Consider the following 16,946-nt stretch of genomic DNA (forward strand, 5'->3'; position numbering starts at 1 on the left):
ACTGGGGCGAGGGGACACACCGAGAAGACACCGGGGGGACGCCGGGGAGGCACCGCCGGGCTCCGGGGAGTCCCGCCCCGCCCCGCCCGGGCTCTCCGGTGCGCTCGTCGGGGCGGGCGGGGCGGGGCGGCCCAGGTGAACCGGGCGGGGGGTCCCGATCCCGCCCGTGCCGCTGCCGCCGCGCTGCCCCCCCCAGGAACTGCCCCGGGTTTTCCTGCCCGTCCCGTCCCGTCCCGGCGCGGCGCGGGGCCGGGCGCGGCGGGGCGCAGCTCGGGGACCCCGGCCCGGTATCGGTTCTGCTTTCGAGGGAGGCGGCGATTTCGCAGTAACGGGGGGCGGGTGCCACCTGCCCCGGGGATTCCCCACCTGCCGCCGCCCCATAAGAGCCCGGTGGCGGAGCCGGTGGCGGCACCGACCGACCATGGCCCCGCTCCGCCGCCTCTGCCTCTGCCTCTGCCTCCCGCTGCTGCTGCCGCCGTCCGCGGCCCCGGCGCCGGCCCCGACCCCCCGCACCGACTGGGCCGCCTGCGGGAGCCTCTCCCGGGAGCTGTCGCGGCTGGTGGCGACCCTGAAGGAGCCGTACCGGGTCCTGGTGAGCGCGGGGTCTCGGCCGGGGGGGCCCGGGGCTCTGCGGGGCATCCCGGCAGGAGCGGTGCCCCGGGGAGGCGGGCGGCCGGGGGAGGGGGGGGCCGCGGGGCCGCTGCTGACCCCCCGCTGTCAGGAGGAGACGCGCCTGAGCGAGGAGAACCCCAAGAACTGGCCCCCCCGGATCCGCTGCAGCGACGCCTGCGACCCCGCCACGCTGGACACCAACAACACGGTACCGGGGGTGGGGGGCGCTGGGGGCCGCGGCGGGGAAGTCAGGGAGCCCCAGGGTGCCTGGGGGTCCCAGGGGGGTCTCAGGGGTGCTGGGGGATGTGACTGGGGGTCCCAGGGATTCTGAGGGTTGTGTCTGGGGTCCCAGGGGTGCTGGGTGTTCCCGGGGTGCCTGGTGGTCCCGGGGGTGCTGGGGGATGTGCCTGAGGGTTCCCGGGGTGCCCGGTGGTCCCGGGGGTGCTGGGGGATGTGCCTGAGGATTCCCGGGGTGCCCGGGGGTCCCGGGGGTGCTGAGGGATGTGACTGGGGGTTCCCGGGGTGCCCGGTGGTCCCGGGGGTGCTGGGGGATGTGACTGGGGGTTCCCAGGGGTGCCCGGTGGTCCCGGGGGTGCTGGGGGATGTGCCTGAGGGTTCCCGGGGTGCCCGGGGGTCCCGGGGGTGCTGAGGGATGTGACTGGGGGTTCCCGGGGTGCCCGGTGGTCCCGGGGGTGCTGGGGGATGTGACTGGGGGTTCCCGGGGTGCCCGGTGGTCCCGGGGGTGCTGGGGGATGTGACTGGGGGTTCCCGGGGTGCCCGGGGGTCCCGGGGGTGCTGAGGGATGTGACTGGGGGTTCCCGGGGTGCCCGGTGGTCCCGGGGGTGCTGGGGGATGTGACTGGGGGTTCCCGGGGTGCCTGGGGGTTCCAGGGGTGCTGAGGGATGTGCCTGGGGGTCCCGGGGGTGCTGGGGGATGTGGGGGGGGGTTCGGGGCACCCCCGCTCACGCCCCGCTCCCCGCAGCGCTGCCTGGGGCGGATCCTCCAGGGGCTGCAGCACTACCGGGACCTGCTGGGCTCCGACATCTTCACCGACCGGCCCCTGCCCCAGCTGGAGACCACCCTGGCCCGGCTGCTGGGCCTCGTCCAGGTGAGGGGTGGGGGGGCACCGGGGGGGGCAGCCCCGAGGGAGCCTGTTCCCCCCCCCAGCAGCCGGGGACGCGGGCGCCCATCACCGCCGGGCCCCCTGACCCCGCTCTCCCCGCAGCAGGAGCACGGCCGCCCCCCCCGGCACTCCCTGGCCCCCAGCAAGGCCTGGGCCCACCCGCTGCTGCGGCGCCTGGCGCTCCAGCGGCTCCAGTCCTTCGCCGCCATCATGAGCCGCGTCTTCACCCACAGCGCCAGCGCCCGCTGAGGCCGCCCCGCCGCCCCCCCACTATTTATTCCCCTCCGCCCCGAGGGGCTATTTATGAGCAACGCTCCCTATTTATCTCGGGTATTTATGGGTTTCTAATAAAGGTCTGAAGGAGAGGAGGCAGCCACGGCCGGTGGGAAGGGGTTTATTTACAGGGGGCCGGGGGGAGTCACTGGAAGTCGTTGGCGTCGATGTGGAGCGGGGGGAAGTCGGCGGCGAAGAGGGAGCTGACGGCGGGCAGGGCCGCGTCCTCGGGCTGCGGCAGGAAGGGGTCGCGGGGGTCCAGGAGCGCGGCGCTGCCTGCGGGACGGGGAGAGGTCAGTGCCGAGGGGACACCTCTGTCCCCCCCCCGGCCCCGACACTCACCCGGCAGCCCGGGGCCCAGCCCCTCCAGCCCCCCGTCCGCGTCCTCCAGTATGTCGGGCATCAGATCCGCCGCCTCCAGCGTCTCCAGCGTCCCCGCGCCCGGCTCCAGCCCCTCCACCAGCGACTGCAGCAGCTCCTGCACGTCGGGGCTCCCAGGCAGCGGCTCCAGGTCCCTCAGCTCCGCTGGCAGTGTCCCCGTCCCCGTGCCCTGCCCCTCGGGGACCAGCAGCGGCTCCGCAGCCCCTTGCACCGGCTGCAGCAGCCCCACGTCCCCAGCTCCCGCTTGCTGCAGCAGCCCCGCGGCCCCGGCCACCGGCTGCAGCGTCCCCAAGCCCCCTGGTCCCAGCTGCAGCGTCCCCTGGCCCTCGGGGACCAGCTGCAGCACCAGCTGCGGCTCCACGGGCCCGGGTCCCACGTGCTGCGTCCTCTGGGCCTCGGGTCCCACGTGCTGCAGCATCCCCAGCCCCTCGGGCAGCACCTGCAGCGTCCCCACAGCCCCCGGTCCCAGCTGCAGCGTCCCCTGGCCCTCGGGGACCGGGACCAGCTGCAGCACCAGCTGCGGCTCCAGGTCCCCAACCCCCGACTGCAGCGTCCCCGGGCTTGTGGCCACCACCTGCAGCGTCCCCAGGCTCCCAGAGGTGACGTGCAGCGTCCCTGGGCTCGTGGCCATCACCTGCACTGGCCCCGGGCTCGAGGGCTGCAGTGTCCCCAGGTTCCCAGATGTGACCTGCACTGTCCCTGAGCTCCCGGGCTGCAGCGGTGCCAGGCCACCGGGCCACTGTTTCCCCAGGTCACCGGGCTGCAGCTGCAGCGTCTCCAGGTTTTCTGTGGCAACCACCAACTCCTCCTCAGTCTGCCACGACTCATTTGCCTGCCTGCAGGGAGAGAGGGCGGGTCAGGGTCAGGGTCAGGGTCGGGGTCGGGGTGCCCCTTCCCGCGGGGCCATGGAGGGACCGAGGCGTCCCCCCGCCTCACCTGGAGGACACACGGATGAGGCGCCGGTTCAGGTATTTCTTCTGCTCCGTCAGGTTCCCTGGAGACAGAGAGGGGAGGTTGGGGGGCGGCAGGCGCTGGCGCTCCCCCCGTGCCGTGCCGTGCCATGCTGTGCCGTGCCATACCGTCCTGGCGCTGGCTGTAGTAGGGCCCGAAGGCCTCGTCGCGGGGGGTGTCGGGGTACAGGAACTGGAGGGGGTTCTCGGGGATGTTCTCCTCCACCAGCAGCTGGTAGTCGCGGATGATGTCGGGCAGCGCCAGGGACACCAGCTCGGCCGCGGTGTAGGGAACCACTGCCCGGAAAGCGGGGGGCCCTGCGGGGCGGGGGCAGCCGGGGTCAGCGCCCAGGGCCGGGGCAAAGGGCTGGATCTCGGCGTGGGGGGTGTGCACTCACCGCTCGTGGGGTGCTCCACCCAGGTGCAGGTGACCCCCCCCAGGACGCTCTCGCTGAAGCGGATCAGGAACGTCCCCGTCCGCTTCCCCTTCAGCAGCTTCTTCTCCTGCTTCCGGCTCACGAAGCCCAGGATGAGCCTGGGGGAGGCACCGTCAGCCCCTGCAGCCCCCGCCACCCCCCCGCCCCCCCCCCAGCCCCGCTCCTACCCGTCCTTCCAGAGCTGCTTGAGGTGCTCCTGGAGCAGCCCCAGGATCCCGTCCAGCCAGGCCCAGAAGGAGAAGCCGGAGGCACCGTCCTGCGGGAGAGAGTGGGTGAGCGGGGACAGGTGGGGGCCAGGGGGGACCAGGGCAGATGGGGGGGGCTGGGCACCACCCACCTTGGAGAACTTGGGCCAGGCCAGGGTGGTCTCTGGAGACGGCTTCGAGCCTTGGAGGCGAGAGCAGGGTGAGGGGGGGGGCGCAGCCCGGTCGCAGCCCCGGGAGGCTCGGGCCAGCCCCCACCCTTACCGAAGAGCTTCTCGGCCAGCATGAGCAGGTGGTCCCGGCCCAGGCCCCGCTCGGCCACGCTCTCGAACTGCCAGCTCAGCACCTCGGCCAGCCGGGGCCAGGGCGCGGGGGGCGGCTTGGAGAAGAACTGCTGCTCCTGCAGGAGACGGGTGAGGGGGGGCTGGGACGCGCGGCAGGGGACAGGGACCAGGGACAGGGACTAGGGGACAGGGACCAGGATGGGGCAGGAACTGGGGACAGGGGAAGGGAGAGGGCAGAGAACCAGGCCCAGGGACAGAAGGATGGAGACGGGGTGAGGAGCAGGGCTGGGGCCGGGACACCAGGACCAGGGCTGGGGAGATGGGGCGGGAGATGGCAGGTCGGGGGCGGTGGGGGCCGGGGGGGTCCCGCTCACCTTCGGGTTGCTGCTGAGCATGTTGAACCAGAGGATGGAGGCCCAGGCGCTGGAGAACTGGTTGTTGTTGGAGATGATGATGAAGGGCAGCGTGGAGGTCTGCGGGGGGAGCGGGCGTCAGGCTGGCAGCCCCCCCCCAGTCTCCCCAACGCCCCCCCGGCCCCCACTTTCACCTCCAGCTCCAGCTGCAGCCCGCAGTAGGCGTACGCCAGCGTGAAGGTGATGAGGTGCAGCTCCTCCGTCACGACCAGGGGACCCTGCGCAGAGGTGGCACCGTGGGGCACCGGTCCCGTCCCCACCCCACGCACCCCCCAGCCCCCAGCCCCGCACCCACCTCACCGGCGCCTTTGCTGCCCTTGCCCGACCTGCTGTCCTTCTGCTCCTTCAGCGTCTGCGGGGAGCGAGAGAGTCAGCGCGGGGTGGGGGCAGGGGGCCGGGGCTGGGCCAGGGTCCTCGCCCCACTCCCCCCCGCCACAGAGGACCCAGGGGTCGGGGGGCGGGGGGGTCCCTACGAGGTATTGGAAGTCGCAGACCAGCCCCTCCTGGGGACTGTCCCCTGCCAGGAGGGTTTTGCTGCTCGAGGTCAGGATGTTGAACTTGCGAAACCTGTGGGGCAGAGAGAGGCCGCGGGTGGGGGGCCGGGACCCCCGGGGTTGTGGCGGGGGGGGGGGGGGGGGGGCGCTCAGCCCTGCCCGTTGCATCCAGCGTTCGCTCAGCTCTCACCCTTTGATCTTGGGGGGGTCCCTGCAAGAGACAACAGGGGGTCAGCGGGGGAGCCCCGGGGGTGCAGGGGGGTGCCCAGCCGGGGGGTCCCGACCTGTCGATGTGGATCTTGGCCTCCATGGGGTGGTTGCGGTCGTGGAGGCGGACGAGCAGGCGGGCGCGCGCCTGGAACTTGCCGGCCGTGCGCAGCACCAGCGGGCGCTTGCAGGCGTTGGGCATGCTGGGCTGCTGCTCCACCACGAAGGCGCTGGGGCACCGGGAGAGGCGGGGGGGGGGTGTCAGGGCTGCCCCCGGCCCCCCCCCAGCCCCTCCCGCACCGCCCCCACCTCTGCAGCAGGTACGTGAGCAGCTCCCGCAGCCGCTGCTCCAGGAGGGGGGTCTCGGCCTTCAGCGGGTCCCTCTCGTAGGTCACCTTCAGCCGCAGCTCCCCCAGCGCCCGCAGCAGCTGCAGCAGCTGGAAGAGCCCCTGGCCCAGCTCTGTGAACCTGCGGGTGCCGCGGGGCTCAGCGGGGGCCACCCGCGGACCCCCCTGTCCCCGTCCCCCCCATCGTGGCCCTACCAGGTCTCCAGTGGGCGCAGGCGGGTGTCGGCGGGGGCCCCCAGGCAGGCGCGTTGCTGCCGCTCCCGCCAGGCCGCCAGCTCCTGCTGCAGGAAATCCCGCAGGGTCTCGCTGCGCCCCAGAAGCTGCTGCATCTGCGCCAGCACCTCCTGGGGGGAGACACGAGCCTGAGCGGGGGGTCGCGGGGCAGACGTGCCCCCCCCGCTGCCTCCCTCCAGCCCAGTCCCGGCCCCCTCTCACCCGCCGCTGCCGGTCCAGGATCTGCAGCTTGGCCTGGAGGGCTTGGATCTGCTGGGCGTACTGGGGGTCGTTGGTCCTGTCCTCGCCTGCGGGCAGGGGGTTCAGGGGGGGTTCAGAGGGGGTTCAGCGCAACACCGTCCCGTGTCTATCCCCGGGGCGGGCAGGATTGGGCCTTACCCGGCACGTAGTGCACCTTGAAGCAGAAGTCGAAGGCATCCTGCAGGTCCTCCAAGTGCCGGAAGGCGCGTTCAGCCTCCTGGGGGCAGAGAGGGGGGTGAGGGACTGGGCAGCCCCGGGGCCCGGGGGGGCCGGGGGGGGCCGTTACCTGCAGGGCCACGTGGAACTCGGCCAGGCGCCGCTGGATCTGCTGCTCCCGGTCACTCTCTGGGGGTGCGCTGGGCGCCGGGGCAGCCCCCCCCTGCGGAGACACGGGGCGTCGGGCAGTGGCCGGCAGCACCCCACGGGGCGGGGGGGGGACCCCGGCCTACCTGCCCCCCCGCCTGCCCCAGGCGCAGGATCCGCCGCTCCTCCTGCAGCAGGTTGGCCACCAGGTTGGCGAACTTCTCCGGGCACTCCTCAAACTCGGCCTGCGGCGGGGCCGGGGGGTCAGCGCGGCGCAGAGACCCCCCCGTGTCGTCCCCCCCCGGCCCTGCCGCCCACCTGGAGGTCTCGGCGGGCCTTGCGCAGGTTGTGCTTCAGCATAAAGTCCTCGTCGCCCAGCCCCGGGCTGCCCAGGCGCTCGCCCAGCAGCGCCAGCAAGGAGTGGAAGAGCATCCGGGCGTGGGAGGAGAGCGGCTCGGCCGCCCGGCGCCTGCGGCACCGCGGCTCAGCACCGGCCCCGCACCCCCGGCCGGCGCGGCCCCCGCCCCGAGCCCCCTCTCACCAGTTCTGGTCCTCGATCCAGGCGGCCAGGCACTGCCGCACGGCCATGGGCAGCGCCGCGCCCGCGTACAGCTGGTGCACCTGCTCCAGGTAGGCGTTGGCCAAGCTCTGCACCTCCTGCCACTGCGCCATGCTGGGGGGCGAGGGGCGTCAGGGCGGCCCCGCCGAGCCCCCGGCTGCCGTGCGACCGGACGACGCGAAACCGGCGCCCGCGCGCCCCACGGGGCACCCCTGCGCCCCACGTACCTGCCTGCAGCACGGTCCCAGGGGTCCCTCTGCTCCGGCTGGGCCGTGGGTCCCGGAGGGGGTCCCGGGGGTCCCTCTGCTCTGGCTCAGCTGGGCCACGGGCGCGCCGCGGGCTGGTGGCCCCGTGCTGGGGCGGGAGGAAGCGGTGAGCAGCGGCCGGTTCCCCAGCCGGGGCCGGGGGCACACGCACGCCCCCCGCCCCTCTGCACCCCCTCCCCAGAGGCACCCCTACACTGGTCCCCACTTGCGCCCCCACGGGCACCCCCAGACAGGCCCCCTGCACGCCAGGGGTCCCCCCTGCAGAGATCCCGGGGGGTGGGTGCCCCTGAGCACCCCCCGCCCCAGGGGGGCGCCCCCAAGGGACCCCCCGAGGGCGATCCCTGCGTGTCCCACCCGGGATCCCCTGTCTGCGCCCCCCGCAGGGCTCGTCCCCCCCGAGGCGGTGCCCTGCAGAGCGGCCCCGCCGCAGAACGGCGCCCCGGACCCCCCGGGCCCCCCCGGACCCCCCGGACCCCCCGGCGCCGCGTTCCCACCTCGGCGGCTCCGGGCGGCCGGGGCAGGAAGGCGCACAGGCCCCGCCCCCCGGGCGCTCTGCGCGGCGATTGGCGGAGCGCGGCGGCGAGGCCCCGCCCCCCCGGGCCGCAGGCCGTGGCTCCAGCGGCGACACCGCTTCCCCGAAATGACGTCAGGGGGCGGGGCCAGAGGGGGCGGGGCTAGCGGGGAACCGGGCCGTGGGCACAGGGACAGGCTGTGGGGACAAGGGACAGAGCCATGGGGACAGGGACAGGCTGTGGGGACAGGGACAGGCTGTGGGGACAAGGGACAGGCTGTGGGGACAAGGGACAGAGCCATGGGCACAGGGACAGGCTGTGGGGACAGGGACAGGCTGTGGGGACAAGGGACAGAGCCATGGGCACAGGGACAGGCTGTGGGAATAGGGACAGGCCATGGGGACAGGGAAACCTGTTGGGACAGAGACAGAGCCATGGGGACAGGGACAACCCGTGGGGATAGAGACAGACTGTGGGGACAAAGGGAAAGAGCCGTGGGGACAGGCCATGGGAACAGGGACAAGCCGTGGGGACAGGGACAGAGCCATGGGGACAGGGACAGGCTACACAGCCATTGGGATGAGGACAGGCTGTGGGGACAGAGCTGGGGCCATAGGGACGGGGCCAGGCTATAGGGACAGGGACAGAGCCATGGGGACCGGGACAGGCTGTGGGGACAGGGCTGGGGCCATGGGGACAGCAAGAGGCTCTAGGGACAGCCCGTGGGGACAGGGCCGCGGGAGCCAGCGCCAGGGCACGGCACACTGGGCGGGACAGGGACGGGGACGGGCCGGCTGCCATCACGCGCCTCAGACAAGGCGTCCCCGCGGGGCCAAGGTCCCCGTGCCCGGGGCAGGGTGGCCCCGCATCGATCTGCCGCCGGCCCCCCCAGACAGGGACAGGGACAGGGACACGGAGCCAGCACGGGGCCTTTATTCAGACGAGGAGGACGGGGCCGCTGTGGGTGGTGGGGGCCGGCGGGGGGTCCCCGTCCGAGGTGAAGTAGCCGATGAGCGCCCGCACCCCGGCCTTGAGCCCCGGCTGCAGCCCCAGCTGCAGCCCCAGGGCCACCGGGCCACCGGCGCCGGCGGTCAGGGCAGCCAGGCCAGCGTAGCCCAGGTCCTCGGCGACCTCCAGGGCCCGCGTGGAGGCCACGGCCTCGCAGCCCTGGAAGGCGAAGTAGATGCTGGTGCCCAGGTTGTAGAAGGTGCTGACGCCCGGCACCCACTCCAGCACCCCGTGGGCCTCCCGCTCCCCCGGCGGGTCGCAGGCGTCCGCGTCCTCCCGCCGGCGCCGGGACTGGTGCCGGAGGGCGCGGTGGCACCCGGGCAGCCAGGCGTGAGCCCCGGCCCCCGGGAGCGCCCGGAGCCCCGCGGCCGGCAGCCCGGGTGCAGTGGGGTGGGTGCCGGCCGCGGGGCCCCGGAGCCGGGCGGGTGCCGCGCAGAGCCGTGCCGGGGCAGAGCCCCCCGGCCGCGCCAGGCTGAAGAGGAGGAGGGAGAGGGCTCCGGGAGCCGGGGTGTCGCGCAGCCGCGCCAGCCCCCGCAGCAGCGCCGCGGCCGTGGGGGCGCCCAGCTCCCGCGACAGCCCCAGCACCTCGGCCTCGGCCTGGGGCCTGCAGGCGGCCCCGCTCAGCGCCAGGGCCATGGCGGCGCGGGCCAGGGCGCGGGGCGGTGGCGGCAGCTGGGCGAAGCCGGGGAGGGCGTCGGGGCGCAGGTCCTGGCACGAGAACCCGCGCCCCGGGGGGGCCCGCGGCGGGACGTGCTCCGCCAGCTGCGCCAACAGCGCCCGCGCCGCCGCCCCGTCGTCAGCACCCGGCCGGGGGGGGACGGCGGAGGGGGTGCTGCCCCCCAGGCCGAGGAGGAGGAGCAGGAGAGGGAGGAAGAGCAGAGCCCGAGGCATAGCGGCAGCGCCGGGACAGCCTGTGGAGGCGGGAGAGGGGGCAGAGCCCCGTCAGCCCCCGCGGCCGCAGCCCCCCACGGCCCCCCAGCGCCCCGGCTCACCCGCTCGCCGGCGTCTCCTGCCCCGTCCAGCCGCTGCGGCCGCCGCCTCCGCGGCCCCTTTATAGCCGCCGCTATCGGGAGGTTGCGACACGCGGGGCCTGGCCCCGTCCCCGGCGCAGGGACACGGCGGGGGGCAGGGGGGGGCACGCCCTGGGGACAGGGCACCCGGCCCCCCCGCATCCACTCACCAGGCGAGGCCGAGAGCTGATTTTATTTATTTAGTCTCTTTCCAGATTTCAAAGGTGTTAGGAAAAAAAAGAAAAACCAAATAGCTGAGAAGAAAGAGTCTGGGGTTAGCTGAGATAAAAAAAGAAAATTTGGGGTGAAACAGGGAAATGGAGACACTGGGACAGACACAGGGGAAGGGAACAGGGAAGCTGCCGCCTGATTTCCCAACAGCCTTAAAAACAACCTTTAAAACTTGCAGAAAACCCAGAAAACAGCCCAGGGCCCGGGTGTGGGCAGGGCAGGGCAGAGGGAGCCCCCTCAATCCTCCTCCTCCTCCTCCTCCAGGCGTCGGACGCGCTTCCGCCTCCCCAGGGGCTGCGGGTCCTCGTCCTCGTCCTCAGGGGCGCGGGGGGCTGCGGGGGCCGGTTCCACCCCTGCGGGCGGAGGGAGTGGGGAGGGGGCGGTGGGGGTACACCCCGACCCCCTCACTGTCTCCCCCCGCCCCAGGGATGGGGCAAGGAGCCAGGGCAGGTTGGCCACGATGCCGCAGGGCCCCGTGCCCAGCTCCGAGCCCCCCAGGAGCGAGCGGAGGGGCTGAACCCACCTGGGCTCCCCTCAGCCTCGGCCTCGAGCTCCCGGCGCCTCTTGGTGCCTGTGGGCTGCACCGGGCTGGGGACGGGGACGGCGACAGGCTCCTCACTGCAGCAGGGACAGGGGTTGGCACCGTCAGCCCCGCACTGGGAGAGCACAGGGCTCCATGTCCCCCCCGGGTTGGGGACAGGGACCCCCCCCAGCGTCAGGGCCGGGGCACGGGGGCCCGTTCTCACCTCTCCGAGTCTGATCCCGGCCCCGGCGGCAGCGGCGGCTCCGCTGACAGACACAAGAAGAGGGGGCTGAGGGCCGGCCCCGGCTGGGGGAGCCCAGTCCAGCTCCCGCACCCCCAGCCCAGCCCCTCACCTGCAGCGGGGTCCTGGGGGACCCCGGGTGGCTCCCGCAGCCCCCGTGGGGACCCTGGGGGGTCAGGGGCGCAGCGGGTGATGGAGGCGGCTGCGCGGCGGAGCTGCTGCGGGGTGAGGGCAGCCGGGATGCGCCAGAAGGATTCCTGGGCAGAGAGGGGAGAGGCTGGAGGAGTGAGGGGAGGGGGCCGGGGCTGGGGAGGGGGCCCGGGACCTCACCTGCTCGCTGGCGGGGGGGCGCAGCCCCAGCTGCCGCAGCAGGGCCTGGAAGCGCCGATCCTCCATGGCGTCCTCGTTTTCCTCCGAGAGCGGCACCAGCGGCACCGGGTGGGAGACGCCTGGGCCGGCGGCACCGTCAGCCCGGCCCCGGCCCCCCCAGCCCCCGCCGCAGCCCCCCGCCCGCTCACCGTCCTCCTGGCGGTCCCCGGCCGCTCTCCGCAGGCAGCTCCCCAGCCAGCGCAGGGGCCCGGCCAGGCCTGGGAACAGGGGAGGGTCAGGCAGGATCCGGCCCCGGAGCCAACCGCGACCGGGGGGACGCGGAGCCCCTCACCCACCTTCCTGATGCAGACGATGCACCAGGCCCTGCCCAGCCCCCTCCTCGGGCGCCCAGTGCTCCTCCACGGGGCCTTCCTCCACTTCGTCCTCCTCCTCCTCCTCGCTGTCCCCATCATCCTCAGCCGAGCTGTCCTGGGCCGGCACTGCCGGCGTGGCTGCCGCACCCTGCGGGGACCAGCGGTGTTTGGGTGCCCATGACGGGGCAGCACGTGCTGGGGACAGCCCGGGCCCCCCCCCGGCCCCCCCCCTACCGGCCCGGGCCCGTGGCCCTTCCTCCGGCGTTTCTTGTAGAGCTCCTTGCGCTCCGACACCAGCCCCAGCCCCAGCAGCTTCTCCACCACACGAGCCCGCGACCGCCGCGCCGTCAGGTGCTTCATGATGTTCCCCAGGACGTCTGTGGGGAGGGGGGTCAGGCTGGGGGGCTCTTCCCCCCCCAGTGCCCAGCCCACCCCTCCAGCCCTGCTCACCTGTCGAGCCTTGGAACTCCTCGAAGAGCCGCGTCAGCTCCTCCTCCTGCTCCTGAGTCCACAGCACAATGCGGGTGCCCTTCCTAGGGGGGCGACGCAGCCATCGGTCCCTGCGCCTGGGGGGAGGCAGCCACCCCAGCCTGGGGTGTCCCCCCCCACGGGGGTCCCCGACCCACCTCTCACGCGGGAAGTCCCTGGCGCTGCCGGCCAGCCCCAGCCGCACCAGCTGCTTCACCACCTGCCTCCGCGTCCGCCCCGGCGCCCGGAGCTGGGCCAGGATGGCGGCGATGACGTCCTCGCCTGGGGGAGCGGGAGGAGGCTGCAGGGACAGACCCCCCCGGGGGTCCCGCTGCCCCCCGCCCTGGGGAGCCCCAGTACCTTCCACCTCCTTGTACTTCCAGTAGAGCTCCCGCAGCTCCTGCTCCTCCTGGGGGGTCCAGGGGGGCACCCGGCTCCTGCCAGCCCTGCGGGGAGGCGGAGGGGAGGTGAGGGCGGGTGACGGGAGGGCGGCAGCCCCCTCCCCAGCACCACTCACCCCTCTTCCTCCCGCAGGGAGCCGTAGCCCTCGGTCATCTCACGGACGGCCGCCGGGCTCTTCCAGAAGAGCAGCTCCACGAAGGCCTTTTTGTTGGTGGCCGCCAGCGCAAAGAACTTGCCCAGGACGAACTTGGCCAACGCCACCAGCTCCTGCGGGCGGAGGGAGGGAGAGCGGGGCTGGGGGACGCCGGGGACAGACCCTTCCCCAGGGCGGGGGGACGCAGGGGGCGGGGGGGAGCTGACCTGGTGCGCGCCGGCAGCGGGGTCGTTGAGGAGGCGCTGGAAGAGGGCGAAGAGGGAGAGCTGGAAGAGCAGGGCCTCCATGCGCAGGTCGCGGGCCAGGCGGTGCAGCAGGCGCGCGGCGCAGTGGTTGGTGCGGGGGCTGTTGCGGTCGTACCCCCGCAGCAGCAGCACGAGCGCCCGCACCACGGGGGCGCAGGCGAACCTGCCCGGGCAGAGACGTGGTGAGCGGGGGCCACCCCCCCGCGGCCCCAGGACCCCCGCGGCCCCCTCTCACCGCTTCAGGTAGTCGAGGAAGTTGAACTCCTTCTCTGACACCTGCATGGTCTCTTCCTCCTCTTCCTCCTCCTCCTCTTCCTCTTCCTCCGGCTCCTCGGCCTCGGGGGGTGCGTGCTCTGCGGCGGGACAGTGCTGAGGGCCCGGAGCACCCGGCCCAGAGCCCGCCACGCCCGGTGCCACCGGCCGGGTACTCACGGGGCAGGGGAGCGAGGAGGATCTCCCGCAGCAGCCGGGTCTCCTCGGGCGGCCCCGCCTCAGGGGGTCCAAACACGTCCCCTTCGGGCCAGACGTCCCTGGGCAGAGGGCGACAGGCTGGCACTGTGTCCCTGCGCCCCCGCCGGGGCACGGGACGGGAATTGGGGTGCCGGTACCTGGCGGAGCGGAGCAGCCGCAGGGCCTGGGGCACCCGAGCGTCCCGCAGGCACCCCTGGATCCGCAGCAGCGCCTCCGCGCGTTGCTCCTCCACCGGCGTCTCCGAGGCGGCGTCGAAGGGCACCACGTCCTCCGGGAGGGGCACCTCGCCCTGGGGCAGGACACCGTCACCCTGCGCCCCGCCAAGACGCCCGGTGCCCCCCCGTGGGGCTGGATCCTTCTCCCTACCTGCAGGCAGGCCTGGAGCTGCGGGGCCAACCCTGCCCACAGCTCCTCCAGCTCCCCAGCGCTGGGCGGCTGCGGGGCGAGAGCTGCCGGTGCCGGTGGCTTCTTCCTCCTCCGCACGCGCTTGCTCTGGGGGACAAGGACGGGGTCGGGAGGGGCTGCCAGACCTCCCCAGGACCCCTGTGGCGGGGCAGCCGCATCCCACCTGCACCACGAGGCCGGTGCGTCCCTGGCAAAAGCGCTCAAGCATGCGGAGGAAGAGGTGGGCCGTCTCCACCAGGTCCCGCAAGAAGCTGCGCGGCTGCTTGGTCTCATCAAACTTGCGGAAGAGGGCGAGGAAGAGCTCCCGGTACTCCATCAGGTAGAAGATGTTGCCTGGGAGAGGACGGGCTCAGCCAGGGGGGCTGGGGTTGGACCCCCCCAAACTGAAGGACAGGCGGAGGGACAGACGGACTCACTCTTGATGACCTGGCTGCTGTCCCGCACCGCCTGCTCGGGGGACCGGTCCATCTCCTGCACCGTCCGCAGCAGCTCCTGGTACGCCTTCAGCGCCAGGTGCATCCTGGGGACACAGGGACGGGCGGTGTCAGGGCCCCACGCCCGGGAGGGGGGGTCCCAGGCACCTGGGGGGAGCCCAAGCACCCACCTGCGGGCCCAGGTCACCGCCTCCTTCTTGTCCATCAGCGCCATCTCGTAGTAGGTGGTGAGGTTCTGCTCGATGAAGTGGAAGGCGCGGACACCCACCGTCTCCGACACCAGCTCGGGGCGGAAGCCCCGGCGGCGGTTGAAGGCCATGAAGAAGGCGGTGGCCCACAGGTAATAGGTCTCGTCGTGCTGCTGAGCCTTCTCCCGCACCAGCTGGTCCTGGGGGGCGGCCGGGGGGGGCTCAGCGGGGGTCCCGCAGCCCGGGGAAAGGCTCACAGCCCCCCCAGCCCCTCACCTTGACCAGCAGCATCAGGCGGTTGTAGCAGCCCTCCAGGAAATCCTGGCAGAAGCCGCGCAGGAAGAGCCGGACGTTGCGGGCGGAGCGGTGGGGGGGCTCGGCCTCGGGGGCGGCCTGGCGCCGCCGCGGCACCCGCCGCCTCTCCTTGCCCAGGTCGTGGCTGTAGCTCTTCAGCTGGGGGCGGGGGGGGACACACACAAGCAGCCGAATTTACACCCCCGTGTCATTGTCCCTCCCCCCCTCCACGTCCCCGTGCTCACGTTGTGCAGCCCTTTGTGGAAGACGACGTCCCGGTCCCCGATCGCCTTCAGGCCCTGCAGGACGTAGGACCCCCCGAAGCGGGAGTGCCTGGGCAGGGGGATGTGGGCTGAGCGGTGCCGGCCCCGCCACGGGGGTCCCGGCCCTGCCACGGGAGTGTCCCTGTCCCCCCCCCTCACCTGGACGGGCGCTGCAGCGCTCGGGCCCTCCTCTCCGCCAGCTCCCGCTGCCGCAGGGTCTCCAGCTCCCGCGTGTCCTCCCCGTGCTCGGCGGCCGCCTGCCCCTGCCCCAGCGCCGCCAGCTCCTCCGGGCTCTGTGGGCAGCGCCATCAGCGCTGCGGGGGGGCTGCGGGGGGGTCTCCTGCCCCACCGCCCCCCCCAGCACGGCTCACCTGGTCGCGGAACATGAGGGAGATGATCTCCAGGACGTGCAGGGCCCATTGCTGCTCGCCCTGGGCGCTGGCCAGGAACTTGAGCAGGTCGTCCATCCCGCTGATGTGCAGCGCCCACAGCACCCGGTCGTGCACGCTGGCGTCGCCATCTACGCCCTGGGGGCCACGGCGGGCGGGGGGCTCAGCAGGCAGAGCGTCGGGGTCCTCGGGGAGCCACCGCGGCCCCAGACCCGCCGCGTAGCCGGGGAAGGGCCCCGTCCCGGTACCTGCTCCTCGGTGGGGTCGGCGGGGACGTGCAGCACGTTGCGCACCAGCAGCAAGATCCTCTCGATCAGCAGCGCATCCTCCTCCTGCCGCTGCTCCCAGTCCTGGGGCGACGGAGCCGTCAGGGCCCCCCCGCGGCTCCCAGGGGTACCCCGGCCCCGCTCGGCGCAGACTGACCCCGCGGTCCCCAAGGGCCGTGCGGGGCCACGGGACTCACCAGCTGCAGCAGGTCGTAGAGCTTCTCGCTCAGCACCCCAAAAACTTTCTCACTGGCGAAAGCCTGCAGAGAGCCCCGGGTGAGCGAGGGGGCCCGGCAGAGCCCCCCCGCCCCGCCCGGGGCCCCTCCCCGGGGCAGACTCACCTCTTTGTAGGCCCGGAGGTAGGACAGGACCTGCAGAAAGTGGTGCCGGGAGGCGGCGTCCGGCGGCACTTTGCCGAAGCAGAGCAGAGCCGGCTGCGTCAGGTTCACCATCAGCCTGCGAGGAGGCAGCGCGGGGGCACGTGGGACCCCCGCTCCGTGGGGACCCCCGCGGGGCCCCCCCGGCCCCCCCCGCGCCCCGGTACCTGACGACGGCATCGAAGAGCAGCTTGTCCTGGGGGTGCTGGACCAGGAGGGGCAGGAGGTCGCTCTGCAGGATCTGGGCTGCCCCCAGCTGCTGCCGAACGTCGCGGGTCTCGTCCTCGTGGCGCAGGTACCGGATCAGGTCCTTGACGCTCTCTGGGGGGGGGACACGGGGCCGTGAGCCCCCGCCGCCCCCCGCGGCCCCCGCGGCCCCCCGCCGCCCCACCTACCCAGGCAGTCGGGCTCCCGGTGGTAGACGTCCCCTTCCAGGTAGCCCAGGGCGCTGCAGGTGGCCAGCAGCTCGCAGTTCATGATGCCCCAGCCCAGGCAGCGCCGCGGGGCTCCGGGAGCTCCTGCGAGACGCCGTCAGCGCCGCCGCCGCCGCCGGGGGCCCCCCCCCGGCCCCGTTCCAGAGTCCCCCCGGGCCCCCCCTCGCCGGTACCGCGGCACCATCCGGCCTCAGGCATCCCCCGCCCCTTAGCGGGGCCCCAGCCGGTGCCGTGGTGCCCGGGATCGGGCCCCCAGCGGGGACTCCCCTTCCCGGGGCACCAGCCGGCCCCGGTCCCCCCGATACCGGAGCGACGGCCGATCCCGGTCCCTCCGCCCCCCCCCCGCTCCCCGGACACCAGCCCCGCGCCCCCCGGACCCCCCGACCCCGGACCCCCCGCGCTCACCGCCCGCCCCGTCTCCGCCGCCGCGCGCCGCGCGCCCCGGGAACCGCCGTGGGGGCGGCGTTACGCACCCGCCCCGGTTCCCGCGGCCAGAGGCCCCGCCCGCAGGCTTCAAGCGGCAACACCCACCCCAGAGGAGTTGGTGGACCCCTCCTAGCCCCTCCCTCCGCCTGCCACGGGCACTGACCGGCGGCGCGGTGCCCCGCAGCCCCCGCCGCTC

The 16,946-nt window shown here is 73.9% G+C and overlaps 4 protein-coding genes across 6 annotated transcripts; 1 reads left to right on the forward strand and 3 right to left on the reverse strand.

Moving 5' to 3' along the window:
• The first annotated feature begins 107 nt into the window (after positions 1–107).
• Positions 108–2,060, forward strand: IL23A (interleukin 23 subunit alpha). 2 transcript variants are annotated; one of them, XM_074854033.1, is made up of 4 exons: positions 108–592; positions 722–820; positions 1,595–1,720; positions 1,838–2,060. In XM_074854033.1, exons 1-4 carry the CDS (start codon positions 422–424, stop codon positions 1,982–1,984), a joined length of 543 nt encoding a protein of 180 aa, XP_074710134.1. In that variant the 5' UTR covers positions 108–421; the 3' UTR covers positions 1,985–2,060. The 2 variants fall into 2 exon arrangements, with proteins under 2 accessions (XP_074710134.1, XP_074710133.1); XM_074854032.1 differs by having other exon boundaries at positions 108–820.
• A 53-nt stretch (positions 2,061–2,113) lies between these two features.
• On the reverse strand, positions 2,114–7,835 carry STAT2 (signal transducer and activator of transcription 2). Its single transcript, XM_074854019.1, has 24 exons — positions 7,821–7,835; positions 7,288–7,414; positions 7,043–7,174; positions 6,820–6,970; positions 6,648–6,746; positions 6,485–6,577; positions 6,337–6,415; positions 6,160–6,245; positions 5,920–6,068; positions 5,687–5,845; positions 5,455–5,607; positions 5,361–5,381; positions 5,150–5,243; positions 4,972–5,028; positions 4,811–4,894; positions 4,638–4,736; positions 4,244–4,379; positions 4,114–4,163; positions 3,944–4,032; positions 3,738–3,874; positions 3,469–3,657; positions 3,326–3,383; positions 2,351–3,225; positions 2,114–2,284 (listed from the first exon to the last, which is right to left on the reverse strand). Exons 3-24 carry the CDS (start codon positions 7,171–7,173, stop codon positions 2,154–2,156), a joined length of 3,120 nt encoding a protein of 1,039 aa, XP_074710120.1. The 5' UTR covers position 7,174; positions 7,288–7,414; positions 7,821–7,835; the 3' UTR covers positions 2,114–2,153.
• A 914-nt stretch (positions 7,836–8,749) lies between these two features.
• APOF (apolipoprotein F) lies at positions 8,750–9,883 on the reverse strand. Its single transcript, XM_074854029.1, has 2 exons — positions 9,839–9,883; positions 8,750–9,757 (listed from the first exon to the last, which is right to left on the reverse strand). The coding sequence occupies exon 2, from the start codon at positions 9,735–9,737 to the stop codon at positions 8,775–8,777; it is 963 nt and encodes a 320-aa protein (XP_074710130.1). The 5' UTR covers positions 9,738–9,757; positions 9,839–9,883; the 3' UTR covers positions 8,750–8,774.
• Positions 9,884–10,034: 151 nt separating this feature from the next.
• TIMELESS (timeless circadian regulator) lies at positions 10,035–16,782 on the reverse strand. 2 transcript variants are annotated; one of them, XM_074854017.1, is made up of 30 exons: positions 16,730–16,782; positions 16,286–16,408; positions 16,058–16,211; positions 15,855–15,969; positions 15,711–15,773; positions 15,496–15,597; positions 15,230–15,385; positions 15,018–15,151; positions 14,841–14,928; positions 14,578–14,754; positions 14,284–14,501; positions 14,096–14,199; positions 13,843–14,012; positions 13,641–13,766; positions 13,412–13,563; positions 13,236–13,333; positions 13,039–13,156; positions 12,765–12,966; positions 12,520–12,671; positions 12,363–12,448; positions 12,161–12,284; positions 11,985–12,067; positions 11,769–11,911; positions 11,517–11,682; positions 11,370–11,438; positions 11,182–11,300; positions 10,964–11,108; positions 10,834–10,876; positions 10,611–10,705; positions 10,035–10,440 (listed from the first exon to the last, which is right to left on the reverse strand). In XM_074854017.1, exons 2-30 carry the CDS (start codon positions 16,365–16,367, stop codon positions 10,325–10,327), a joined length of 3,600 nt encoding a protein of 1,199 aa, XP_074710118.1. In that variant the 5' UTR covers positions 16,368–16,408; positions 16,730–16,782; the 3' UTR covers positions 10,035–10,324. The 2 variants fall into 2 exon arrangements, with proteins under 2 accessions (XP_074710118.1, XP_074710117.1); XM_074854016.1 differs by having other exon boundaries at positions 10,394–10,705.
• Positions 16,783–16,946: the final 164 nt, after the last annotated feature.

The sequence above is a fragment of the Strix uralensis genome, chromosome 33 (assembly GCF_047716275.1).
Source record: "Strix uralensis isolate ZFMK-TIS-50842 chromosome 33, bStrUra1, whole genome shotgun sequence".
Classification (NCBI taxonomy): domain Eukaryota; kingdom Metazoa; phylum Chordata; class Aves; order Strigiformes; family Strigidae; genus Strix; species Strix uralensis.

Bases quoted from the DNA above. Each gene is read 5' to 3' on its own strand.
- IL23A (XM_074854032.1), top strand. From the start codon at position 422: ATGGCCCCGCTCCGCCGCCTCTGCCTCTGCCTCTGCCTCCCGCTGCTG. The intron at 821-1,594 runs GTACCGGGGGTG...CGCTCCCCGCAG, and splicing joins CGCTGGACACCAACAACACG to CGCTGCCTGGGGCGGATCCT. The intron at 1,721-1,837 runs GTGAGGGGTGGG...CTCTCCCCGCAG, and splicing joins GGCTGCTGGGCCTCGTCCAG to CAGGAGCACGGCCGCCCCCC.
- STAT2 (XM_074854019.1), bottom strand. From the start codon at position 7,173: ATGGCGCAGTGGCAGGAGGTGCAGAGCTTGGCCAACGCCTACCTGGAG. The intron at 5,608-5,686 runs GTGGGGGCGGTG...CCGGTGCCCCAG, and splicing joins CTCACGTACCTGCTGCAGAG to CGCCTTCGTGGTGGAGCAGC. The intron at 4,164-4,243 runs GTAAGGGTGGGG...CTCGCCTCCAAG, and splicing joins GCTGGCCGAGAAGCTCTTCG to GCTCGAAGCCGTCTCCAGAG.
- APOF (XM_074854029.1), bottom strand. From the start codon at position 9,737: ATGCCTCGGGCTCTGCTCTTCCTCCCTCTCCTGCTCCTCCTCCTCGGC.
- TIMELESS (XM_074854016.1), bottom strand. From the start codon at position 16,367: ATGAACTGCGAGCTGCTGGCCACCTGCAGCGCCCTGGGCTACCTGGAA. The intron at 14,200-14,283 runs GTGGGTGCTTGG...CTGTGTCCCCAG, and splicing joins GCGGTGACCTGGGCCCGCAG to GATGCACCTGGCGCTGAAGG. The intron at 11,109-11,181 runs GTGAGGTCCCGG...CTCTCTGCCCAG, and splicing joins GCCCCCCCGCCAGCGAGCAG to GAATCCTTCTGGCGCATCCC.